A 16,280-nucleotide genomic window follows, 5' to 3' on the forward strand; every position below is an offset into this window, starting at 1 on the left:
CAGTTGCATGAACTGTACATCCAGTATATACATTCATGCATTTTTAAAAAGCAAGTTACAAATGACATACGCTGTGTGGCAGGTTTTGTGAAGTGTTTATGTCCATTTATTAGATGTGTATATGTGTTGCATATATTTTTTTAAGATTTATTTATTTGAGAGAGAGAGAAAGAGTGTGTGGGGGGAGGGGCAGAGGGAGAGGGAGAAGCAGACTCCTCCCTGAGCACAGAGCCCCACTTGGGGCTCAACCTTACAACCCCGAGATCACGACCTGAGCCGAAACCAAGAGTCCCACGCTCTACCGACTGAGCCACCCAGGCACCCCTGTGTTACATATTTTATGTAATTTGTTTATCTACATATGTCGTGGACATGGGCAAAGATTAGAAGGAGCCACTAGAAAGATGATTCTTCTTAGATACTGCTATTTTAGGCCATTTTTACTTTCTATAATTGAGCTTTTTTCCGTTCTCTTTGCATTCTGAATCCGGTAGAATTACTTTGTTACATAGAAAATTTCTGTAAATATTGATAGAAAGCATTATTAGCCAGTTGTGTAGAACTTTTCATACACTTAACAGAAACAGGGAAACACCTGGCAATTAATTCATGAAAATGAGCCTTTTTAATCTAACATAATAATTGGTCCGAAGCTTGGTGCCAAAGTGCCACCTAGTGAGACGAGTCCCATGCTGCCCTGAACGAGCCCATGTGGACATGCGCCCTCATGCTCTTCCTCACGCGGCACGTGGACGGGCTGGACCCTGAGTGCATGAGGGGGATGGGCCACATGTCCTCTCCGAGCTGGGTTTTCCCAGCTATATTTAAATAAGAAGAAAAGCCTCTGTGTTGAACTGAGACCTCTCCCACGTTCAGCCAGGGGTTCTCTGGATGTGTGAAGGTTAAGGATTTTGGGGGGATTGGCAGGGACAGAGAAGCACAGATGACACAAGGAGGGCCCAGGGTTGGTGAGGGGACTTGAGTGACAGATGTAGAGACTCGTTGACACCCCACCTCAACTCTTGTATTTAAGTATTTCCATAATACAATCTTTATTTTGAGAGTACAGGCCACATAGCTTATCTTGTAAAAATCCCATCACACTGTGCTCAAAGGATCCTTAGGACTGAGGGTTCTCCATGGAGAGTAATCACCACTCCCATGGTGTTTGTCTCCATCACTGAGACCGGCTGAACCGTGTGAATTTCTCAGGGAGCTCAGCTTCTATTCCAGGCAGGAATCCACCCAAATCAAACCCCGTCCCTCCCCTCCCTGGCCGCCCTGTGCAGAGGCGGGGCGGGTCAGACCTGGGGCATCTGTCCGGCAGCAGGAGGAGGAAGGGGGGAGCCATGCTCAGTAGTCTATGTTGAAAGGATAGTCCTTGTGGTTTTTAGCTCTGAAAAACAGGAAAACAAATAAAAAATAGAGATGTTCATTCTTTTTAAAAGAAACATACTAAAAGCGACAGTCATGTACTTTCAAGCTCCCCGATGTATTAAATTAAATTAGTCTTTGGATTCACTCAGTGGCCCAGCCTCAAACAGGAAAGACTGATGAAAAGGCTTAATTTAACCTCAAACGTATATAATCAGCACCTCTTCAGGAACCAATCCCTGTCATGAGAGGAAGTAAAGGAGACATATTTACATGGGTAAGCTGCACATTCGGAAGTTCCTGTCTAGGCCGAGGATGTCATTCATATCCTGTTCTGATAATTCGAAGTCAAACACCTGCAGCCAAAACGGATGTTCACAGCCAGTTCAGATCGGTGAACATTTCGCTGAGCACGCGTCACCTGCAAGGCACTGAGCCAGGCCCGTCGGGGACATGGCGCTGCGGATGAAACACCGCGTGTGACATCAGCAAATCCCCCAGAGCATCGGCCTCCGCACCCGCACGTGGACTGTGAGCCGCCGCCGCCGGCTGCCGGCTGCCCAGGGCTGGGTGGGAACTGCATGCACCCCTCGGGAGTAAGGACATCCCAGAAGAGTTAAGAGGTGCAGCAAAGCATTTTCTCCCCACTGCTCACAAAAACTAAAAAATGAAAAACCAAAGCCCCAAACCATTTGTGCCCCACACCCTGCCAGCCCGGAGGACACATGGGCCCCGGGACCGTTAAGTCTAACAGTATCTGTAACACGGTGTGATTTTCATGTCCTTTCCTTCTAAAGCAGAATTCTAAGCTGCCTCCCGCCACCCTGCCCGCCCTTTTGCTCTTCACACACTCGAGGACTAGGACTCACTCCTAAAATCAGAGCTTTTCTCCCAGGAGAGCCAACCCTAGTCGCTGCTGAGGAGCTGGGAGAGAAGGTGCAGTGGCCAGGGGTCCGGCCTCTCCCCACAGGGGATCGTCCACCCCAGTCCAGCAGAAACCAGGGACTCGGTGTCCACGCAGTTCTGACTGGAGGGCGAGCTGGGGCCTCGGGGGAGGCTGGGTTCAGTTCTGGAGGGCTCAGGGCAGCCCCAGGGCCAGCGGTCCTGAGGGTTGGGGAGCAGGCTCCTGGCTGGGCGGGCGCCCTGGGCGCCTCTGGCCGACTCCCTGGTTCATCACCTCTCTGTTCCCTGTTTCAGCTGGTTTGCCAGCTCCTAGGCCGGTGCGGTCACCGTCTCGGGTTCCTTGTGCTGTGGCCGCAGCTTCATCCCGCCCCTCTGCCGTGTCAAAGCCACAGGGGGCCCGTTTGCTGCAGTGGTCAGACCCCCAGCTAACTAACATATGATCCCAAACCCTCCGAGTAAAAGAAGAAAAGCACTTTCCTGGATATTCTCAAGAATCCGCTTTGGGGTGACCGATTTGGGGATCACTATCACATTCCTCTGGATCTGAAATCGGAGCAAAATCTACAGAAAAAAAAGTCTAATATCAGACAAGGGAAATCCCATGGAGTTAGCTGTTTCCCGCGCAGTTTACGTTATATTGTGCAATGAAGTCCAAAAGTCAGGGGCAGCTGGAGCTTTTATTATAAGCTCTTCTGTTCCAAAATCCTTCAGGAACCAAACCGGCGTTTTCTGGACAGTTCTTCCAATGTGTGTGTAATGACTGACGGGGCGCCTGGGTGGCTCAGTTGGTTAAGCCACTGCCTTCAGCTCAGGTCATGATCCTGGAGTCCCGGAATCGAGTACCGCATCGGGCTCCCTGCTCAGCGGGGAGCCTGCTTCCCCCTCTGACCCTCCCCCCTCTCATGCTCTCTCTCTCTATCTCATTCTCTCAAATAAATAAAACCTTTAAAAAAAAAAAATGACTGCCACTGGCCCATGGAGAATTCAGTGAATTAATGAGAATTCACTGAGGCGCCCAACCCCCAGACGTTGGACATCAGAGCACGGAAGAGAGTGGTAAAGCCCATCCCTGTCCCATTGGGCTGGCGGGCCGAGGGACACGGCCCCAGAGCCCCCATCCGGGATCCTGCCCACGGCGGCTCGCAGCCTCAGTGGCTGGGAGCACGGCCCTGGGCTGGCGGGCCGAGGGAGCTCCGGGCAGGGGTCATCTGGGCCAGCGTGAGTGAACCCTTCCTCCATCCAGTCCCTGGCTCCCCAAGGAAGCGGGCACGCCCCCCCACCCCCACCCCCTAGCCCCGGCAGCCCCTTCCTACCTGGGCTGGAGACTTGTTGTACTTCCGGGCCACCCTCTGAATCACGGGGTCATCCAGCAGGTCCACCCCCTCACTAGAGAGAGCAGGACCGGGCAGGGAGTTAGGGGGTCAAACGTGTGCTTCTTGCTTCAAAACACACAACGTAAAACCCAGATTTGTGTTTGTCTGAGCACAGTACTTGCTCCCTGTAGGGAAGTTAAATGGTACAGGAGAGCTCATCACCCAAATCCCACCACAACCAGTGCTAACACCCCCGTGGAAACAGCCGGATGCCCTGCTTTCACGGTCATTCGGTGTGTCCTCAACAACAAGGTGGCAACATCGGAGGGCCTGCCCATGCTCTGGGGTGTGCCCTTCTGACACTTGCCACAAGGCCTGGAGTGTGCCCGCGGCACTGTTCCTAAGTAATTGTTGATGATGATGGCGAGTCGAGAAAAGTTCAACTCAAATACCAGCACAAGCCCAAGACTGGGGACGTGTCGGGCTCCAGTGCACAGAATGGCCCTCTCCTCAGCGTGGGTCCCACGGGCCCTAACCTCCCCGGAGAGACATTTCTGCAGGAACATTCTTTAAGCCGCTCGTACGTTCTGAGCACTGCTCTAGAAACAGTGCTCAGCATCTCCTGAAGGAACTAAACGGCTGATTGCCTTTGCCGTGGGCCCAGCACTCAGCTGGTTCCCCTCCCCTGGGCGGCTCCCACCTCACACTGTGGCCCCGGGACCCCACGCTCAGTTGCACACCACCACCCGGCCTTCCAGCAACTCGCTTGCTGCTACCAAGTTCAAACATCTGTGCCTGCTTCCCACGGGAGACACACAGAGAATCAGAGTCAAATGCTTCCAGCCCTCCCGGGGCCCCTGCTCTGTCCCAGGCACTGAGCCAGGGGCTGGTGGAGTCACACATCACATGCTGTCCCTGCACTCAAGCAGCTCTGACAAGTGGGAAAAGGAATTACAAGACAGTGCGACAAGGGCTATAGACAAAACCTGACTATGGGGAGTCGGGAGGGCTTCCTGGAGGAGGTGACGCTGAATTAAACCATATACTAGAAATCAGAGTTAGCCAGATTTAAAAAAAAAAAGGATAACAGCAAGATTCTAGGTAAAGAGAACAGTGTGCAGAGGCACAGAGACTGGAAAGAACGTGCTCTATTCTGGGAGCCCCACGTAGTTTAAAGTGGTTGGTGTGCACACTTCCTGCAGGAAGAAGTGAGGCAAGAAGTAGGCAGAGGCCAGACCAGTTGGGATCCTAGGCCATGCCAAGACCTGAAGAGTTTTTAAGCAGGAAAGTGACATGATCGTATTGAGGTGCCCCCTTCGGCTACCGTGAACATGAACAGGGCAAATCTGGCCGGAGTGAAGAGGCCACAGAATTACCCGTGAGAACTCCCAGTTAACTAAGGCAGGGATGGCGAGAACAGAGATCAAGAGACAGATTCCAGGTCCTCTGGCAGAATAATCAGTGGATGTTGCTGATGGATTGGAAAGGCCGGATTTCCAGGTGTCTGGTCCAGGGGCCGCGCGAGTGGGGGCTCGTTAGCTTAGCTGATGGAGGGAGCATACAGTTCAGGTTCTGGGGAAAGAGGACGGGTGGAGTCTCTGTTCTGGGGAAAAGAGGATGTCTGTGAACCAGCCCAACGGAGAGGCCTAGCAGAGGACCCTACGTGCTAGTCCAGAGCTCTGCAAAAGGCTGCTCCCAGCTGCTTCTGTCCCTCAAAGTGACTCTCCTCTGGCTCCCAGCACCAGCCCCCTCCTTCAACTACAGGGTCCAGGGGTGCTGTGAGCGCCCCCTGCAGGTGCCTGTGGTCCCTGCACGCCCTGCCCACTCCCTCCTTCCTGAGACCCTCTGCCAACTACCCAAATTCAGCTGGAGGGTGCATCTCTTTCCTGCTAGAGCCTCGACTCAGCACCACCGACGCAGCCCTACCTGGAACCACCGAGGGGCCGGTATGCGGTCACGGACACATCTCTGGCCTGGCAAAAACGGATCAGATCCTTCTGGGTAAGATACGGGTGGCACTCAATCTACAAAGAGAATCCCAGCTTACCAAGAAAATTCAGACCAACCGTACATCAGGAAACAGGGCACGCATTAATGTCTCGGCTCTGTCACTGAAGAGCTACGTGACCCACGCCTGTGAAGTGACAGGCCACTGAGAATGGGCAGGAGGGACACATGTGTTCCCTGGACGCTCAGACAGCGCCTGCTCGGTGAGGCCCTCGCTCTGGTCCTTTACTTTCCGTTCTAGCCTGCGTCACTGACATCCTCGATGTTGTACTGATTTGCCATCGTCTGTCTCCCTCTGTGAAGGCCGGGTTTGGTCTGACTGTTGCGCTCCCAGACATCTCCCCAGCATCTAGAATAAGCTAGCCACACAGAACGTGCTCTGGCAACACTTGTGAGGAGAGCGAACGAGGCTGGGGAGTCACGGGGCACACACGCTCCAGGGGACACCGATGGACATTAAAGAAACTGGAGCGCAGGATTCCCGTCTCCACATTCTCTAAATTCTCACGTACGATTCCAGGTTCTCAGTGGGCTGAAAACAGATGCTGGTTTAGGGTGAATGAAGAGCTACAACAGTGCCTTGTGGGCTCCAGGACAGAGCTCGGGGGCGTGCGGGGCATGGCCAGCAGCAGCAGCGGAAACACAAAGCCGCTGGGCTCTCTGAAAACCCTACTGAACCCACGTTCCTGGGGGCTCAGAACCCTAACTAGGAAACATACCCTCCAGCCCCTCTGCACCCCACAGATGAGGCACCAACCGTCCCCTGGATTTACAGTGCCGCCCCAAACCCTGACAGGACAGGAGCTATGACGCACATGAACAGATTCTAGGTGCGCAAGGTTGTAAAGCAGGGAAACTAAGCTGTGCCTCACGTGGGGACAGCAGCTAGAAGAGCTTCTAGAGGCAGAGGCTGTTCTGCTTCCTGCTCTGGGTGCTGACCACTTGGGCACCTCACCTGCGGAGACTCACCAAGCGACACCCTTTCCCGTATCCATGTGGTACTTCAGCTAGGAAGGTTTTTTAATAAAAAATGGAACGTGATGCTCTATTCTTAATGTCCCCAAACCAGAAACTACCCAAGTCCCCATCAGCGCTAGAATAGATAACTACCCTACGCTCTACTCATGTAATGGAATACCATGCAGAGATCAGAACGGGGGACAATCATACACGAACACGGAAGCATCTAACAAATACAAGGTTGAAAGAAGCCAGATACAAACGAGCACATAATGTGTCACGTTATCTACATAAAGTTCAAAGCTACTCTGTGCTTTAGTAATCGGCATAGAGGCTGCCCTTTGTCAGGGGCTGGTCCACAGAAAAGAGTGTGGTGGGGCTCCCAGGTGCTGGCCACGCTGTTTCTAGACCTGGATGCAGAGCACAGCTAGGCTCCAGTTAGGAGAGTCTATCAAGCTCTACTGTCATGTACGTGCACTTTGTAAATGTACATGACACTTGAGCAAACGTCTAGGTAAAATAAAGTGCTACAAAAATGCCCTTTCCTCACGAGCCAGCTCTCTGCACAGAAGTCCTGGGAGTGTCTGTGAACGTGGCGGTCTTTCAGCTGCCCACCCTGTGAGGCTGGAGAGAGGGGAGGGGGCCCGGGTGCTTTCCCAGGAAAGCTATGAGCACCACTGTTAGTGAGGGAGGAGGGCACGCCGGGACCCTTCACCGCTTCTGCGCGGAGAAAACCCAGCTCGGCCCCCGCCCTGCCTTCTGAGGGCACCACCTGTCCCCACAAGCCTCTGGAGCAGCTCCCCTGCCTCGGCGCCAGCTACCTGCCTAACTGCTCCCTAAGGCACCCATTTGCAGCCACAGGAGAAAAATGCCCACTGTGTGCCCCACCCCTTCTTCCGTTTCCCGTTCAGCCACATGGAAGGGACAGCTGAAAAGCCAACTCCACCTGTTAAAGCCTCACCTGGTTAGTCATTGGCTTGAATCTCAAGTTGGGTTTATTCAGAAGTCTCTCAAGCTGTTCGTGGTTGAAGTTTGACACCCCGATGGCTTTCACCAGCCCCGTAACCACCAGGTCCTCCATGGCCTAAAGAGAACAAAGAGTCGTTCTGCTCCGCTGATAATCCACGCCCCTCACTCCTCTGCACACTGCAGGAACCAGCTGCATCCAGGATCCCTAAATAGCCCCCGGACGCCCCCCAGGCATTCTGCCCCCAGGGCCTAATCCACTTCCACCTCTCCCTGGCTGGGTGAGCTTGGGTGCATTTATATGATCGCACTAAATCTCAGTGTCCTCATCTGCTAGCCGGGACAAGCTTGTCCATGTCACAGGATTGTTTTAAAGATTCCATCAAATAATGCAGGCACAGCATTTAGCTCCGGGCTGGAAAGTGGTAAACGCTCAACATTGTAGCTGTTATTATTCCTCTTACTCTGAAAACCTGTTGATACGGTGTTGGGCAAGGACATCCACTGCTGTTCGCTCACCCCTCTTTCTACCTAGATTATATGCTCCCTAAGCACAGGAAGGGGCCGTCAGTCTCTGGCTGGCCCCGAGCCGCGCATGCGTCAGCAGGAGTCCACAGTGGCCACGGGTGGGCGACCAGTGAGCGCACAACAGCTGCAGGCTCGACAGCTGTACCCCCGGGCACCACCCAGAACCCCGCTCCTGTGCACAGAGGCCCAGAGTTTAACCCACGGCTTCCCGAGAGGCCATGCGGTGGATCAGAAAGGGCTGGGGCCGCTGGCCCCCGGCCTCACAGCCCAGACCGCTCAGCCAATCTGTTCTGCTGAGTCCCCTGTTTAAGAGGAATGGGGGGAGAGGGTGGCCTGGCTAGAGCTCCTCCCCGTCTGTGCACCCCCTCGTTCTGCTGGTACTCCGAGGCCAGCTCCCACGACTCTCCCTGACTCAGCGTGACCTCACCTGCTTCCCACGCCTCACCCCTGCCCTCCTCTACCCCACATCGGTGTGCAAGATTACACGCGCCACGTGGCCTGGGGCAGCGGGACCCCCGGCCACCTTCCATACCAGGGCGCCACGTCGGCCCAGGGCAGCGGGAACCCCCGGCCCCCTTCCATACCAGGACAGTTGGCATCCCTCGCCCCGACTCCCGTGCTTGCTGCTTTGCTTGAGGCCTCTTCCTCCCCTCGTGTCTGGACTCCAGCAACAGGCTGTAACCCTCACCACCCTCCAGCTTCCCCCAGCGCCCCCCAGACCTGGCCGTGCTGCCTGGCATCGCTCCCACGAGCCCTTACAGTCAAGCCCTCGGCAGCTACAGACCAGGAGTGGTCGTTACCACCACATAATGGAAAAATGGGATTATTATTATTATTTTTTTAAAGATTTTATTTATTTATTTGAAAGAGAGAGAATGAGAGACAGAGAGCATGAGAGGGAGGAGGGTGAGAGGGAGAAGCAGACTCCCTGCCGAGCAGGGAGCCTGATGCGGGACTCGATCCCGGGACTCCAGGATCATGACCTGAGCCGAAGGCAGTCGCTTAACCAACTGAGCCACCCAGGCGCCCGAAAAATGGGATTATTAAATTTTCTTTTTATCCTCTTCCGTATTTCTGTAACGACCGCGTGATGTTTTCTAATCAAAAAACAAGTCCACACTGAGCCTGACAGGGAGGTCTGCCTCAGTAACCCCTCAAACAGACGATTCGGAGAGCGGAACCAGCCGGGACTAAGGAAGCAGACGGCCGCCCAGGTGTCTGAGTTTCTGAGTCAGGTGTGCGTTCCCCATTCATACTGCACACCTGTGCTGGAACACAGCCAGCTCCCGGAGGCCCGGCACCCTGCCTGGAGGCCCACCAGCCCATGGCTCACCTCCCATGTGTCCAGGAAGTCGGTGTCACTGGGTATCACCATGCCGCTGTGGTCCAAGGGCATGTCTTCCTCCCCGGGCTGTGAGGCAGAGGAGTGAGCTGATGGGGGCCCGCAGGGGTCAGGGGGGCCTGGAGCCCAGGCTTCTGCCGAGCTGAGGCCCACGCTCCCTGCACCACCCGAAGGGCGTGACCAGGAAGGAAGGTGCTGCTCGCACCTTTCATACCTTGAAACCCATGGGCCAGTGTATGAGGTAGAGGTCCAAGTAATCCAGCTTCAAGGCCTTCAGACTCTTGGTGCACGCTGCTTTCACCAAGGACTTCTTATGGCTGGTGCACCACAGCTGTCGAGGGGAGGAGGGAAGCCAGGGTTAACACGTCTGCCCCTTGGCCCCACAAATCCAGTATCATTATATTGTCTGTCTTAGACAACATCCAAGACCAGATGGCAATAAACACAACAGGGCTGTGACGTTATCCTCAGATGGTTCTGGGACTCCCTCGAGGAGGGATCTCTAAAACTGGGCTCTGCAGCCCAAGTCCTACTAAAGGGAAGTTGGAGGTACTATGAACTATTTGGTGGGGGGGCCGTCTGGTTATCTGGATCCACTGGGACCAAAAAAAAACCAAAGCCAAACCAAACCAAACCAAACCAAACCCAGCGCCTGGGAGCAGAAAGGGGAGGAGGGAAACTCAGAAGAAATTCTGCATTGTCTTTCCCACTTCAGCGCCATGGTGAAGTCCTTGGGGATGAAGGCCTCACACTCGTGCAGTTAAGTTAGGTGGGCGAGTGAACATTCACCGGTACTAACTTGGATATTTCCCTCCCCGCCCTCTGGTAAGTAGAAAATCCGTGATTGGTTTTTCCTCTCGTTACTTCCCATCAGACTGTTTAGTATTAACTGTGATGGGAGCCAATCTAAAGGCTCCGACAAAGCAAGAGAAAACACAAAACAAGTACAAGAAAGAGGATGCAAAGATGTAAAAACATACTGTAAACACAGTATATTGACAAAAGAGAAGAAAAACAAAAAAAAACTAAAAATACCTTGTTAACAACAGGACTCCCTAGATGGTGAATACATAAAGTGATTTTTTTTTTAAATTATATTTCCATGACTTTTGCAAATGTCTAGAGTAATGAGCACAGCTCTCCCCCGGATCTTGGCTGGCCTCAGCAGTCCCAGCACCCACCTCCCTTCCTGGGGTAGCAGGAGAGACATCTGTCCCTCAGCCAGGTGCGTACCTAGGCATCTCCCTTACTCGCCCTTTGCTCTAGCTTTAGAAGCAGCGACGAATTACAGAAATCATCAGAGAGTAAAACAGAAGAGCAAATGTTCTACAGAAACAGCAGTGAATTGTGCAATTATGGACATCGGACCTGGAAACTACTCAGGCGATGATCAAATCTGAGTCTCGCTTTACACACAACGACACTGTGACCCCGCGCCATCCAATGACTGACCCAGGCTCTCGGGGCTTGTGAGAGACAGCTTGGAATGAGGGCCCGTGGCTCCTGGCCACAGGGTGTTAATGTTTCGCTTCAAAGTCAAAAGCAAAGGAGTTCTTGAACTCTGCTGTCTGGGTCTGCCCCTAACCGGCTGCATGGCTGTCCCCCTCCTCCACCGTCTCCACTGTCCACGTCCGGGCCACCCTCCTCTCCCACCCATGCTGCCCTCAGTGTCTCCTATCTTCTGCCAGTGTCTCCTATCTTCTGCCAGTGTCTCCTATCTTCTGACATGACAGAGATCAAACACACGCTCCGTTCAGTGGCTGTAATCGCCTAGATAGGACACAAGTCTCACTGCTGTAGAGGATAAGTTCCCTACGTAAAAACCTTCAACTGTGCGCCTTTATCTATGGGAAAAAGAGTAAGGCCCTTAAAAGGCATGCAGGCCTCTGTGATCTGGCCCGTCCCCTGCTCCAGCCTCGTTTCTCAGGACTCTGGTGCCTACCATTTTCCAATCCAGGAACACCAAGCTTCTTCTAGGTCCCTGTACCCAAGGTGCTGTCCCACGCCTCGTGCCTCTGTGCAAGCTGTCCCCTCTGCTCGTCACCCTGTCCTGGACGCCTTCACCCGCACAACTCCCAGCACGTGTACCAAGCTGCCCAAGTCTAGTCAGGTCTGGTTCCAGCTCCTAGGAGTCCAGAAACCCCTCCACACGCTGGGTCAGCCGTCTTGTTAACCAAGCCCCGCGTGGTCGACACCCTGCTGGCCCTGTATGTAAAGTCCTACCTTACTGACGATAAACAGGTCCTCTCGTTTCACCACACCCTCCTTGATCTTGCACTGGATCCCGGCTCCGACCTCACTCTCATTGTGGTATAAGTAAGCGCAGTCGAAGTGCCGATATCCGGCGTCGATGGCCAGTTTCACTGCCTCTGTCACTTCCCCTGGAGCCGCCTGCAGAATGAGCACGACAGAAGCAATCCACTCACATTCAGGAGACCCCACCTTTTCACTCTAAAATGTAGACTCAAACGGTGCGTAAGTGAGGAGGTCACGGAATTGGTGCAAGTATCAGTCAGCACTAAAATTAGGGAATGTCAGAGTCAGAAAGGATTTAGACACAATCCAAGTTCCAACTCCTTTCCTTATTTGGGGAAAACTCTATAGGTATTTTTAGTGCCTGCAAATAATGGAGCCAGATGCTGTGCTTCCTGAATGAACAGAGGAATAAAGAAATGGAGGAGGAATCATAATAGTAACTGAGATACTAGAAGGTGTAGACTCACCTTCTACCCAACAAGACCAGAAATCCAGGGGTAAAGGTGAACAGGTGTATACTCACATGAAGATAATCCACCACCCCTGCAGCATCTCCCCAAACCCACAGGAACGGTATGGATTCCATCAAGACTGTGGAAGTTCAGAAATGCTCACTGTGAACCGGGGCTGCTCAAGCAAGCAAAGGGATGGAAGCAGGGAAGAAGCCTGGGCAGGGTTCACAACACATCGCACTGAGCCTTCCCAAAGGGCTTCGTGGTTCACAAAGCACCTGCTCACTCGACCTTCGTGGAACCCCATGCACCATGTGTAATGGTCTTCTCTTGATGAGCAACACATTCAGAGGGGCTGAGAGCTAATGAAGCATTCATCTCAAGTCAGGAAATAAACCGCCAAGAAATTAGAAGGAAAGAGAAAAATTTGAAAACAAGAACGAACATCCAATAAAGACATGACAGAGATCAACAAGCTGGAGGCCAGTTCTTTGAAAAATCTGAATAAGGTGGACAAACTTCTGATGAGACTGATGGGACCCCCTTTTTTTTTTTTAATGATCTGAATGAAAAACAGTCATACAGATTAAACAGAGACCCAAAATCTCAGAAAATATTATCAGTAACTATAAGCTGACAATTTGGAAAGATGAAAAGAATAGGAAAAGTCCCTAGAAAAACTTACTTGAGAAGAAGTAAAAGCTGACTTGTCCTATATTTATTTTTTAAATGAAGCAATTAGTTAAACACACACACAGTTCTACAAAATTTTCAAGGACGAAATCATCCCAATTTAACACAAAATCTTTCAGAGAAGGGAAAAACAAAGAATACTCCCAATTCATCCCACTAACCCAGCATATCCCTGGAATCAAAAGCAGACAAAAATATTAAAAGGACAGTCACACATTCATCTCACTCATGAATAACAGTTGCAAAAACCCTAAGTAAAATAACCGCAAATTGGATGCAACAATATATTATGGAAAAAAAAAATACCACACCCACCCTGAGTTATCTGAGAAAGCCAAGGATAGCTTGATATTAGGAAATCCATAATAATTCACATTAATAGACTAAAAAATAAATCATGTCAATCAATGTTGCATAAGATTCAACACCCATTCCTGATTTAAAGTCTCAGTGAACTAGGGCAAAAGGGAACTCTTTAACCTGGTAAGGAATACCCACATTTAAAACAACAATGATAACAAAAATATCAAGAACAAACACAACCCAAAAAACCTTGGGGCAGACATCATCCTAAACGTGTAAGTATCAGAAACATTCCCTTTAAGATCGGGAACAAAACAAGAATGTCCACGGTAATGGAGGCCCTAGCTATCACAATCAGCTCAGAAAAGGCAATTTGAGACTTAAGGATCAGAAAAAAGGAAATGAAAGTAGCATTATTTGAAGCTGGTATGATCATTTATGTAGAAAACCCAAATGAATCTATAGGCAAATGAAGAGAACAATAGGACATTTTAGCAACGTGGCTGGAAATGTGTTGAATATACCAAAGAAGATTGTTTTTTTCTATTAACTAGGCTCCACAACCAACATGGGGCTTGAACTTCTGACCCTGAGATCAAGAGTCCCACCCTCTACTGACTGAGCCAGCCAGATGCCGGAGAAGATTGTTTTTCTATGCATCAACAACGAATGAGCTGAAGACATAATTTCAGAGAAGTTTCATTTCCAATAGTATCACAGACTGTCCAGTATCCAGGAATAATTCCAACAAATGAAGGGAAAGCTGAATATACAACCAGATGAAGAGACAGTGAGAGATGCAATCTATCTAGGACAATTTATTAACAGAGAAATATACTATGTTTGTAGAAAGCCAGATTTAATACCATAAAGTTGTGAGTTCTCTCCAGATTGATCTATGGATTTAATGTGATTCCACAGACTCAGAATGAGCTATATTCCCCCGGCTCTTGAACCTGGGCTGTCCTTGTGTTTTACTGCGCCCAACAGAATGCAGCGGAGATGCTGGTTCCAAGCCGAGGCTTCAGGATGCCTTGTGCATTTCCCTGGCTCCCTTGTGCTTCAGCCATCACCAGGAGAATATCCCAGATTAGCCTGCTTGAGGCTGAGAGTTAGGTGGAGCCAGGTGGAGCAGCCCCAAACGTCCCAACCGAGACCAGCCAAACCCCAGACATGGGAGTGAGCTGCACCAAGATCCCCAGAGCTGCCCAGCTGACCACCTGCACGCAGCAGTAATAAGCCACAAGCCAGTGAGTTTTTGTGCTTGGTTGTTGATAAGGCACTTCTGGGGCATTAGACAGCTGATGGTAGTAGCTCTGTGACCTTACACGACTGAAAACTACCACATAAAAACAAGACTCTGCATGATCAGGAAGGGGTGACTAAGACTGATCCAAGTCTGTGCACCTGAAGTCCAACAATAACAGAAAGGAATGTTTTGGCCTCTGAAGCAGTGTTTGCAGGTTTTCCTTGCGCTGTGTGCAAGACAGGGCTCCCACACTGAGCCACGTGCAGAAGACAGCCAGAGAAGGCGGGCCGGGAAGTCAAAGCATTTAAACCGGCTGAGCGCTTACTGAGCGGCTAGATGCGGAGAGCCACCATGAATAAAGTTACATCCTTGCTCTTTAAAGAGTTGGAAAGTATTTAGAAGAAATCACTTGAATAATACTTGGCTGAGCAGGGGTTGATGATGCTAATTCCTACTCATCCGATCGCTTCTTTTATTAAACACGACGTCTAAGTAAACAGGGCAAGCAGGTGCGGAGGGCTCTCGGTGAGCGCTGGGTCTCACGTCCCGGACAGCGGTGACAAAGTCCGAGGACACGAGGGCGCACAGTGCTCCGCCCCCGGTTCGCACAGGTAAGTAAGTTCTGTCCCAAACCGCACTAGTCTTCGGGATGCAGGTTCCCTGGCCCAGGGCGCCCGCGGGCAGGTGGCCGCCGGTCCTCCCGCCCCGACACCGGCCTGACCACCGTCTGCTCCCGCCTTTCGCCGACATTTACTGGCTAATGCTCGGGAGAGGGCAAGAGCGGTGGCGCCGGGGGGTGGGGAGGGAGGGCGGCAGGTGGCCCCGCGGATCCCCTCCGCGGCTGGGGAAAGGCCCCGCCCGCCCCGGGGCGCGAGGTCCACCTCACCTGCCAGGTGCCCAGGCCTACAGCCGGGATCCGCTGCATGCTCGGAGCAGCTAGACGGCCGCAGCTCGACTACCCCCGTGCGCCGCCGCGCCCGCTGTTCCGAAAGGCCGCCCCGCGCGCGGTGGGCGGTGCCGGCGGGAGGCGGCCCTGATTGGCTGGCGGCACCTCGGGCCGGGGGACACGCCCACATCCCTGGCGAGCCCGAAAGTCTGGCGTTGGGGAGCGGTTGTGCGCAAGCGCCCGACTCCGCGGTCTCACGGCCATGGGTCCTAGGCGCGCGGCACCGCTAGGGGCGAGGTCCCCGGCTGGTGGGCTGGTGTTCCGAGGTTCCCGGGGTCGGCAGGGCTGAGGGGAGACGACAGGTCTGGGGCCCTGTCTGCCGCTCTGGGCGCCTGGAACCGGGGGAAGCCCCTAGCACCCACCCCCATGGCGAGGGGGCTCCAAAACAGAGAGGGAAGGCCTTCCTTCTCAGCAGAAGTCCCGGGGGTCCCACAGGCTCCTAGAAGTCGGTCGGCCTCGGTTCCCCATCGATGACACACCTGGCTAAGTCCCGTAAATGCTTTCTACTCCCTGGGGTCCCTGGGAGTAGAGGGCGGCCTGGGACTGAGGACCTGGGTAATGCAGAATGTGGCAGAGCACTGGACTGCTCCTCCGGGGTCCTGTCCAAGGACCGACCCCCCTTGCTGGAGCCTCAGGTGCAAGTGGGCGGAGTCATTGCGGGGCCTGGGGTGAGTAGACTTCATGAGTGAACTGGAAACCCCAGAACAGTGGCCGGAAACTGGGGGACCTGGAGGATCCGAGGTCCTCCTCATCCCCCTTAGAGCCCCCACGTCCTGCCCCTTTGTCCCCTGGGGCCTGGGAACCCCCTGCCTTGATGACCCCAAAGGTGTGTTTTAATTTCTAGTTTCCTGCCTGGGGCTGCAGTGCTGGCGGCACCTATGGGGGGTGGGGGGGGTGGGGGGGCGCGCTCACTGCTCAACGGAGAGCAACTGGACCTTTCATTATGAGCTTCTCAGAAGTGGGAAGGTGCTCCAAGTCCCTCTCATTG

The 16,280-nt window shown here is 52.8% G+C and overlaps 1 protein-coding gene across 1 annotated transcript; it reads right to left on the minus strand.

Annotated features, from left to right (window-relative positions):
- Window positions 1-1,015: 1,015 nt before the first annotated feature.
- Window positions 1,016-15,348, minus strand: AKR1E2 (aldo-keto reductase family 1 member E2). The gene is made up of 10 exons (XM_035021733.1): window positions 15,233-15,348; window positions 11,617-11,784; window positions 9,608-9,724; window positions 9,385-9,462; window positions 7,519-7,641; window positions 5,517-5,614; window positions 3,591-3,663; window positions 2,755-2,838; window positions 1,648-1,730; window positions 1,016-1,396 (listed from the first exon to the last, which is right to left on the minus strand). The coding sequence occupies exons 1-10, from the start codon at window positions 15,269-15,271 to the stop codon at window positions 1,354-1,356; spliced, it is 906 nt and encodes a 301-aa protein (XP_034877624.1). The 5' UTR covers window positions 15,272-15,348; the 3' UTR covers window positions 1,016-1,353.
- Window positions 15,349-16,280: the final 932 nt, after the last annotated feature.

The sequence above is a fragment of the Mirounga leonina genome, unplaced genomic scaffold (genome assembly GCF_011800145.1).
Source record: "Mirounga leonina isolate KUSES-001 unplaced genomic scaffold, KU_Mleo_1.0 Mir_175, whole genome shotgun sequence".
In the NCBI taxonomy this organism is placed as follows: domain Eukaryota; kingdom Metazoa; phylum Chordata; class Mammalia; order Carnivora; family Phocidae; genus Mirounga; species Mirounga leonina.